The sequence below is a fragment of the Microtus ochrogaster genome, unplaced genomic scaffold (genome assembly GCF_000317375.1).
Source record: "Microtus ochrogaster isolate Prairie Vole_2 unplaced genomic scaffold, MicOch1.0 UNK20, whole genome shotgun sequence".
Taxonomy (NCBI): domain Eukaryota; kingdom Metazoa; phylum Chordata; class Mammalia; order Rodentia; family Cricetidae; genus Microtus; species Microtus ochrogaster.
This window is the reverse complement of record NW_004949118.1, coordinates 4379636-4389914: the sequence shown is the minus strand read 5'-3', so window position 1 is coordinate 4389914 and position 10279 is coordinate 4379636. Positions and strand designations below refer to the sequence as shown.

The following is a 10279-nucleotide window of genomic DNA, read 5'->3' as shown; positions in this document are numbered from 1 at the left end:
TGTAAAGACATGTATGAAGGTATCACAATGAAACCCCCTTCTTGGTGTGTAAAGACATGTATGAAGGTATCACAATGAAACCCCCTACTTGGTGTCCTAGTCTGAGACTAGCTTTAGAAAGAGAGACAGTCCTTTGTGACTGTAAACCACAGTGACAAGAATCTGTCAGTCTTAGAACTCATTACAAAGCTTCTTTCCTCTCCAGGCAAAGTCGTTTTATCTTTAGTATTGAATCAGATTTTCTGCTCAGTCCTCCCCAAAAAAAAGCCTTAGTCCCTTTCTGAAACTGAACTTTCAAAGAGACTAAAATACGCAAACTTCCCCCTTGTTTGTTTTTTTCCAGGCCGTTCCCTGAGAAGATGGGGAATGAATGCTTTCTATAACGGGATAATAACTACGTTTTGTTAACTCTAGACCATGTCCCTAAATTTCAGTCTTTCCGTGACTTCCGTTTCCTTTCTTTGGGAACCCTGGAGTGAAGGGAGTAGGTGATGCTAAAAACAGTCACCAACAAACTTGCTTTGGGGCTATGCAACCAGCTCGTGCATACAGATTTATCCTGTAAATCATAGTGTGACCCCTTTCATTACAGGAACTAAATAAAAACCTAAACCCATCATTTCCTTCGGGTTTCTTGTAGGTAAAATGCTGCAAGTACTGGCCAGATGACACTGAGATCTACAAAGACATTAAAGTGACTCTAATAGATACAGAGCTGCTGGCAGAATACGTGATAAGAACATTTGCTGTGGAAAAGGTAAGTGGGCAACCCGGAGCGAGCTGAGCCCCGGACGCAGGTAGGCTCCGGTAGTTTCTCAGGACCGCACCTTGCCCTCTGATTCTCTTAACGGCTCGGCTCCATCTACAACGTCAACCATTCCCATTTCACAGCAGTCTGTACTTTGCAACTAAACACAAAGATAATGTCGACCACGCGCTATTTTCACCTTAACCTGGCCGAGCCTTGTCTGCCCTTTTCTCTTTCTTAATTCATAAGTCAAAGTCTCGTGAATTGAGATAAATGCCCTTCTAGCTTGGTGAGTCTATCCTGCATTGAAAGTCCACTTGGGTTTCCCAGGGCTGCCTTGGCCTAAGTGCCGAGGTAGAGGTCCTAACTGCTCCTGGAATACCTCACCTCCTTCAGGCTTTCTCAGGCCCAAAGTTGAAAAAGAGACTCAAGGGTTCTCTGAGCGGCAGGGAGCTCCCTGGAAGGCCACATGGGCTCCATCGTTCACGGCAGTCTTGCATGAACCAGTCCCTTCCTCCGTCTTCACTTCCACGTCCGTCCCAGGCCGGGGCGAATGCTGCGCATCGGTTGTACCCCACCTCATCCCACACGCATGGATAGGGCTGCTTCTCTGGGAAGCACTGTAGGCCATAACAGGGAATCTCCTTATTCCCCCCTCTTTCTGCTGACATAGGGAGGGGCCGGAGGTGAAGCCAACGGCAGTGGCAGTCCGTCCAGAGAAGTGCCACAGGTACGCTGTGGGGAAGATGGAGGTGATGTAACCGACAGACATTCTGCTCCCTTAGAGGCCCACAGGCTCTCCTGTGCAGAGCCTGTTCTGCAGGACACAGCCGTGCACAGCGGCTGCGCTGGGCTTTGTCAAACGGTCGTGAATTTGTTCTGCTCTCGCTCATAAAGTGGTAGTAGACCCCTTAGAGGGCTGGGTCAGGCCAGGCTGGTGGCCACTTGGCTCCTGGCCCTCCTCCTGATCCTGTCTTGTCACTGAATCTAAATGCACGTTTTAGAATAACCAGGGCATCCCTGGGAAATAAGGAAACCGTGCGATCTGCTTATCGTCTAATTCACTCTGATGACTGCAACTGTTGCCCCTAGTGTGCAAATCCAAATGTCTGACAGTCTCACGAAGCTGAGAAGGCTTCAGTTTATTTTTATCTGTTTCTCCTACTACCTAGCTTCTTTTTCCAATACCCGTCCTTTAAAAAAAAAAAAAGTAAGCAACTGGGAGGCTCGGGGACTTCAAAGAATGTGAAGTTCTGGCTGACTCAATTCTTCAAGTTCTAAAGCTCACACTTTGATGTCGGTATTTTTCCCTCTCCAGCAAGGCTGTGCAAGAAAAGCACTTGCAGGATTTTTGTAAGGCTCTTGGCAAGAGCACTCATGAATAACTGCATTAAAACAGCAATAAAAGACCCTCGGCATTTTTTTTTCTTAAGCCACTGCTTAAACGCGAAGTTCTTTGAGCAATAGTCAGTGGCTAACAAGCTGAAAATGCATCCTGGTTGCTAAAGGGAGGGTTGGTTTGTTTCTTTGCTCTGTTTTTAACCTTTTGTTGTCTCCGATAACTTCCCCCAGCTACGTGAAGTTCCTCAGACAGGCTGCTATTTCAGTCCTGAGGCAAAAGTGCGGAGATAGTGCAGGGAGGGGAAGGGGGAGGAGCTTGCAAAAGCATTGGAAGAATCAAAATGTAGTGTTAATGATTTTCAGACTGGGCTCTTGGAGTCATTAAGAAAACCCTATGGTTTAACTCCTGCAGAACACTTCTTGGACTTTGGAACTTTCTCATCCAAAGCAAAAGAAAGGAAAGTGGTTAGACTTGGGCTTTAGGTTTCTGCAGATTTGTTTTGAGAGCAAGAGACCTAACGGTGAAAAACAGATTTGGGCTCTACTACAAAGCAACCAAACAGCAGTAGCCTGGAGTAGATGAACTCAAAAGACTGGTGCAGTGGTGGGATTAGTTTAAGGCCAAGGGCACAGAGGCCAGAGAACCTGGAGTTCTGATGCCAAATAACAAGAAAAATGTGACCCAGTTCTGAGATGGGGGAGAAGGAGGAAGAGGGAGGGAGGTTAGGAGGGAGAGGGGAAGGGGTGTGTGTATGAACATGAGAATAATTTCCCCTTCCTCTGCCATGTTGTTCTGACCGAGCCTTCAGGGAAGGGATGGTGGCTGCTCATTCTGGATAACGGCCAATTTTCTGTATCCATTCCATTGGTTCAACTGTCAAACTCGGTTGGAAACACCCTTGCAAACATATCAAGAAATACTGTTTTTACGAGGTGTCTGTATCACCCTTAATCCTGTCAAACAGGCACCTAAATGAACCAGCGCATTTGACAAACGCCTGTTTATGATTCAAGACCCAGATCAATTGTTCCTTCCTCTGTGAACACATCTGCATCTGACGGTCCCCTTTTCTTTCCCACATCTCGAATCGTTCTAGATAGCACACGATACCCATCCTGTCAGAAGGGCAATTCTGAGGCCCCCATGGACCCAGACCTTGTCTGCTTCAGCAGAATAGAAGCTGGAGGTGGCAACCATATCCTCTGTGCCTGCGAAACACCCTGAGACCCTGAAAAAGCAGGAGGAATGAGATGCCTCATCTTAAAGACACACACACACGTCATGATTCAGCCCATCACTCCACAGACATAAACCTACTTTGGGATAGGCACAGCTGTCTGAATGGAAACCTTAAATGATTTACACTCTTTTATACGCCATTAATGCGTTTCCAATGAAAACTAAAGAAATAATGCAATTAACCTCCAGCTGGGAAATACCTAGGCTATGACTTCTGATTGCCTGTTTCCCCAGGAGAATCGGTTGTTCGTGTACAAGAAGGGACGCTGTATCAGAAGCAATTTCCTTTGCCAATCCTGACAGCCATTAGCAGATCAGGAAGTGGGACTTGGTTGTGGGAACAGATTTTCTGGATCCTTAAAACTAGCATGTGTCTTTCTGCAAACAGGAGTCATGAAGCCCCGAGTTGGGTGCCCATCTCATAAAAGATGTCACACTGGGAGTGCCATTGAGCATAGGAAGATCCCATCCCCCATCCCTTGGAGGACATAAGCATTTATTGCCAAAGCTGTCCCGGTTAGGATCACCACTGGCCAAATCTTTGTACATAATTCCAGGGCAGCAAGCTCTCTAAAAGTTAGAAGGGGGACGGTGGTTTGACTGTCTCCTAATTGGGGTCATGGGAGCTGGCCAAATGCTATTGTTTTTCGGTGGTGAGGAAATTTGCCTTTTAACTACCTAGTGTCATTATTCTGGGATCCTGGAGCCAGTTTAGGTCATTTGCATTGTGAGTTTCTGTGTGCTTGCTTCTTTACTGTTCAGACTCCAGTAAACAATAGGATTTTCACAGACAATAGAGCTTTGGCATTGGGTGTATCACTATATGAAAGATACAGTAACATACTGATAGCAAATACCAAATAAGCTTTATTTTAAATATTTTATATACCAAATGAGTCTTATTTTAAATTATGGACTCATGTCTCCCACCCTTTCCAAGCCCATAATAATACATAACTAAACATTTGTGAATGATTAGTAGAGAATCTGGTAAGGCATGTTCATCTGTAAGATGTAATAAAAGTAAAGTCCACATGTAGGGAAACAGTAAAGCCAGTGGGTTCAAGATTTACCTCTAGTCTTGGTTTTAAAGGTAATTTCTGTTCTCCAAGCAGACTTTGGGACTAGGAGATGGCTCTTTGGGTATGGGGGCCTTGCTGTGCAATCAAGATAGCCTGAGTTCAGCTCCCCATCGTCCATAGCAAATTGTGTGTTTGTAGCCTCATCATTGAGAGAAGAGAGACAGGCAGACCCTTGAGCTCACTGGCCATTCAAAGAAACTGGACCATTGAGGTTCAGGGTCAGTGAGAAACCCTATGTCTAAAAAAAGGTGGAGAGTGAGCAATAGAGGAAATAGCCAATGTTCTTGTCTGGCCTCCATGTATGTGTGCCTACCTATGCATGGTTACTTACAATGGTCTTTAGCTCCAGTTCCAGGAGATCCTGTGCCCTGTGACCGCTGTGAGCACCAGGCCTGCATGCAGTGCACTCAGATGCATTCAGGCAAAGCACTCCTACACATTAAAAAAAAAAATGAAAATAAAAAGAGCAAATTGAAAGCCAAAATAAGCATGACATCTCTTCCCTTCCTGCGCCCCTTCAGTCAGTTCAGGTTCAGGCAGTGCCCCGTCTTCAACCCTCTGGCCAAGCAGAAGAATCCAGTCAAAGCACTTCTTGACCCTCGTGTTTTCTGACACGCCTGCTTCCACAGAGGAAATGCCCCCTTGAGACAGGACGAGGCACCGTCACAGTTCTGGAACTCTGGCACCTTGACACTTGAAGGATTCATAGTCACAGAGTTGCTGGTGTTTGAATGGACGAGCTACACATTTGCTTACAGTAAAAAAAGAAAAACCTAACTGTACCACACATGAAAACAGATATGCTGGTCTGTCTGTTTGAAAAGGGATTCTTATTTATCCTCTCCGCAAACATTTTCTAAACCGTGTATGTGTGTGTGTGTGTGTGTGTGTGTGTGTGTGTGTGTGTGTGTGTGTGTATGTGCGCGCGCGTGCGTGCGCTCCGTGTGAGTACCTGGAGCCAGGACAGGGGGTCTTAAAATCCCAGTAGCTGTTAGTGAAAAGCTTTTTAACGCAGTCTGCTTTGTAAGAAAGGACATTTGGGGGGTGGGGACCAAAAAAGACCCATTCATCTCCAGGAGTTGCATGTGTAAATTAGCATGACCCCAAACATCACCTCCCCATTCACACCTGTAAACAGCTCAATGTCATAAGGCTTCCAAATTGGGTGTAACAAATGGCCTTCTGTCCCATGGTTCTGTTGTTTCTGCCCTAGGCTTGCCTAGGGGTGATTTGTGTCCACCTTCACTTGCTTATCATCACTTTCTCTGTGTTCTCCTCCCGTTGTGCCTGGCCTGTGGACTACAGAGGGGCATCCATGAAATCCGAGAGATCAGACAGTTTCACTTCACGGGTTGGCCGGATCACGGGGTCCCATACCACGCCACTGGTCTGCTTGGATTTGTCCGGCAGGTCAAATCCAAGAGTCCACCTAATGCCGGCCCGTTGGTGGTACACTGCAGGTAAGGAGAGCTCCCGGCGCCTGCTCGTGGAGGAGCCATGAAACATTTATGGGTACGGGGTTTCACAGAGAGGATTGTAGTGATAGGAGCGGAGGGGCTGCGTCCCCGGCACCCCGGCCACCTGGCTAGCTTATGCCCCGAAATAACAACACACAAACTGTATTCTTTTAAACACTGCCTGGCCCATTAGTTTCAGCCTCTTAACCCATTTCTAATAATCTATGTAGCAGCACGAGGTGCGCTTACCAGGAAAGATTCAGCATGTCTGACCTGGTGGCTGGCTGGCCATCTGCCTCAGAGAGCAGAGTTATTGCATCTGCCCGGGAGAGGGGAGCATGGTGTCTCTGAACTCACTTCCTCTTCCTCCCAGCATTCTGTTCTGTTTACTCCACCCACTATGTTTTAAGCTATCAGGGCCAAGCAGTTTCTTTATTTTTAACCAATGACCTTCCTCCATCAGAGGATGATGAAAATGTTCTAGTTCTAACTGGACCAAGTTGATAGGTGTGCAACATTTTAAATGTGCCTAATGCCTACGCCACAGACCTTCTAGTGGCTGACGATCTTAGGAAGTAGGAGCGCCGTGATGGTCCTTTTCCTCTGCTGAAAGCCGCTTCTTCCCGTGCAGCGCTAGTGCAGGGAGGACGGGCTGCTTCATAGTCATCGACATCATGTTGGACATGGCAGAAAGGGAAGGAGTGGTGGACATCTACAACTGTGTCAGAGAGCTTCGGTCCAGGAGAGTCAACATGGTGCAGACGGAGGTACTGCAGCTGCCCTTAGCCCATGGCTTAGTCCCCACTGTCCTGTATACTCACCTCCTTGGGCAAAAGAAGGCTGCCAAGTGTTTCTACCATACCCTAGCAGAAAAGGGCTGTACCAGCCAACTCCTGATTCCCTCATGCTGCCCACACTCTCTGCATCCTCCCTCCCTCCCCCTGCCTTCTCCCTCCTTTCCCTTCCCCCTCCCTCCCCTGCCTCCTCCTTTCCTTCCCCTGTCTCCCCCTCCCTCCCCCTGCCTTCTCCCTCCCCTGCCTCCTCCCTCCCTCCAACCTGCCTCCTCCCTTCCTTCATCCTTTTGTCCATTCTTCCAAAAACAAACAAACAAAAGGACTTTTCAAGTTGCAGATTCTGATGCCAGGAGTTTTCCAAGTACTGGGATCTGTAGCCATCAACCTAAATTTGCACAGCCGTCCCTGCCAAGGGACTCAGAAGAGCCTCTACGTTAAGCATCCAAGGTCCCAACACTGTTCCTGTTCAGTCTGTCCAGTAAACTAGCTGAGCAGCAGAGCAGGTCAGCTCCTGAGAATAGCAAGGCATCTATCTGCCAGGAAGTTTCAGGGATTTATTCTCCTTCAGACTTTAGAAGACGACCAGCCTGCTAGCTCTAAATAGTTCTTCCCTGTCACCTGGCATCATGGGACTTTGCCAAACTTGTAGGAGTACTCTGTACCAATTAGCAACTCTTAACGTTGAAATGCACGGTCTATTAAGAATTAACACTTCTAAAACTTACTCCCTGGACCTAGGACCCATGGAGGATCACTAAAGCAGAATGAAGAACATTTTTTTTAGGTTATACAGGAACATGTACAAACCCCATGGCAATTTTTAACAAGCGCAGGAATTCTAGAAGGCAGGGATGCTGCCTTCTGTTTCTCTTTTCTTTAGACTACGGGCATATTTTACCATCTAATGGTAATCAACGCTTCATATTTAACATGCTTTAGCAATTGATCAAGAGTTGAAACACACATCTTCTCACTTTACCTTCCTTTTCCAAAGTGTTATAGAAATTAATGATAGAAGAAAGCCTTTGAGGGGCTGGAGAGATGGCTCAGAGGTTAAGAGCACTGACTGCTCTTCCAAAGGTCCTGAGTTCAATTCCCAGCAACCACACGGTGGCTCACAACCATCTGTAATGAGGCCTGGTGCCCTCTTCTGGTTCACAGGCATACACACAGACAGAATATTGTATACATAATAAATAAATAAATATTTTGTAAAAAAGAAAGCCTTTGACATTTCATACAATTGAAGATCAATAATAAAGACGGTGAAAATTAATTCTAGGAAAAGTCTCTGCCAAGTCACAATTAGAGGAATAATTGTTCCATTTGTGTATTGATATGGCAATAGGGAGACCAAATCCAGGGGCTTGCACATGGGAGGCAAGTGGTCCGTCACAGAGCTGCACCCCATGTTTTAGAGAGCTCATCTTTTAACTGTAGACTATACACATGTAAAAGAGTCGTGTTCTTGACTTATTAGAATTAGCATCATTAATCAATGGTTCAGAATAAGTCATTCCTAATAGTCATAACTGTCTTCAGAGCGAAGTCAAGTTTCCCTGGACCGTTTTCCATATCGTGAACTTGATTAGGAAATTCTCCCATCATCAACCGAATTATGCTCAGTCCTCGTCTGAGATACTAAGTTCCGAATCTGAGGTATCAGAATTAGGTGAATTAGGTGTTTCAGCCACTGTCCCACGTGCCGTGATCAGTCTGTGTAATGTTCTTCATGAAGCTAGTCTGCTTCCTCCTATTCTTGATCAAGTGGCATGCCAGCTGTCGGAAACAGGGTTAGGACATGAGACAACCTCGCCTCCTATCCCCAGGGCCTTTATGATGCTTGTTCCTCTGCCATGGATGCATTGCCCTGACATCTTGAGGAAATAGGGCTGACAACACACTACCCCCTTCCTTGTCTGGCTCTCTGGGTTCACCCCGAGTTCTTCATCCCTGACTTCGTCCGTCTGCTTCTCCAGGAGCAGTACGTGTTTATCCATGATGCGATCCTGGAAGCCTGTCTCTGTGGAGACACCTCCATCCCTGCTTCCCAAATCAGGTCTCTGTATTACGACATGAACAAATTGGACCCACAGACAAACTCAAGCCAAATTAAAGAGGAATTCCGGGTAAGTGGGGATCCAAGTGGGAGGGGCTGGGAGGCCGTCCTCTTTAGCGAGACTCTCTTCTCCACTTCAGGACTGGTGGCACTGGGGGCTGGGACTTTTCTGCGGGGCTGTCTGATAGCGTGTTTAACTGCGCTCCTGGGCTCTGCTCCCTAAATATCTGTAGCAGCACCAGGCTGAACACCCTCAGGGCTAGAATTACTTGGCTTCGAGTCATTAGTCTAGCAGAGCCATTTGCATTTCAAGTAACCAGCAACTGGTTCTGAGATCCAGGACACCTGGTTTATAGTGTAACTAAGCATGGGTACAATCCGTCTATGGGAATGGTCTTTAAGGATGCTCAGTGTACCTAGATCTTCATTCAGGTAAAAGTCAAATCCAGGTTTTATCTACCTGTACCTAACTTGAGGCCGGCCAACTCTCTCCCAATTTCTTGCCTCCCAGATTTTCAGTTGCCCCGCTCTAGTTAGAGTTGATGATGCTGTATGCTATGGATGTACAAGGTCGCTCGCCTCTGCCTCTGCCTCCTATGGCTGATAGGCATTGTATGGAGACAAAACCCAAGGAAGAAAGAGAGATGGAGCTGGTAGAATTCCAGGTGTGGGGGGGTGACTAGCTTGCAGGCAGCTGAGCATGAGACCAAGCCGTCCTCTGTCTCGTTCATCTTTTTAAAGGAATTAGTTTACCCCTACAGCCTTCCTAGAACATTTTATCAACCCACACTTCCTCGGGAGTTTCTCAATTGTGTCTCATTTTCTCATTTGGCACATTGTAACTGCACATGTTTATGGGGTGCAACGCAGTGTTTTCATACATGTAATTCATACCGTCAAGCATGAGATCGGCCACCTGGGGTGAGCTGACTGGAGCTGCATGTCCCGCCCCTCCCATTTCTCCTACAGACTCTCAACATGGTGACTCCCACCCTGCGAGTGGAGGACTGCAGCATCGCGCTCCTACCCCGGAACCACGAGAAAAACCGCTGCATGGACATCCTGCCTCCGGACCGCTGCCTGCCCTTCCTCATCACCATCGATGGGGAGAGCAGCAACTACATTAACGCAGCCCTGATGGATGTAAGCACTTCCGGAAGGACAGACAGAATGTGTGTGTCCTTGAGGCAGAGCCCCAAGAAGTTTATGTGCCCTTTGACCTTTTAAAAGGCCAGCTATTTTTTCCAACAACTACAGGAATAGATCTCGCATTCCAGGTGTGGCTCGGTGTGAGGCAGAGGTTCCTGCTCAAGCACTCAGAACTGAAGCCCACCTAAGCTACACTGTCAGGGTTTTAGCCTGCTGGCCAGAGAGCTAGAGGCAGCTCTTCTGTCCTTTGGCAGGGAAAGGGGCTACGGTGATTGACAGCATTGTTTAGTTCCCCTTCTTCCTAATTCAGGTCGCAATGAACATGGGAAGAAAGCACAACTCATTGCCTCCTGCCGGTCTGTTTGCTTCTTGCTGTTCAGCTGACAAGAGAGCAAATGGGCATTTTCAG

General features: G+C 47.1%; 1 protein-coding gene across 9 annotated transcripts in view; it reads left to right on the top strand.

Moving 5' to 3' along the window:
* Positions 1-10279, top strand: part of Ptprm (protein tyrosine phosphatase, receptor type M) — a 699101-nt gene that overhangs the window by 666724 nt on the left and 22098 nt on the right. For 5 of the 9 annotated variants that reach the window (XM_013353948.2, XM_026789490.1, XM_026789489.1 and 2 more), the window contains 6 exons: positions 641-757; positions 1422-1478; positions 5717-5871; positions 6500-6635; positions 8642-8791; positions 9691-9864. In XM_013353948.2, the coding sequence (XP_013209402.2) occupies positions 641-757; positions 1422-1478; positions 5717-5871; positions 6500-6635; positions 8642-8791; positions 9691-9864 (789 nt within the window). The remainder of the gene's footprint in view (positions 1-640; positions 758-1421; positions 1479-5716; positions 5872-6499; positions 6636-8641; positions 8792-9690; positions 9865-10279) is intronic. The other 4 variants (XM_013353950.2, XM_013353949.2, XM_026789492.1 and 1 more) reach the window with 1 other exon arrangement.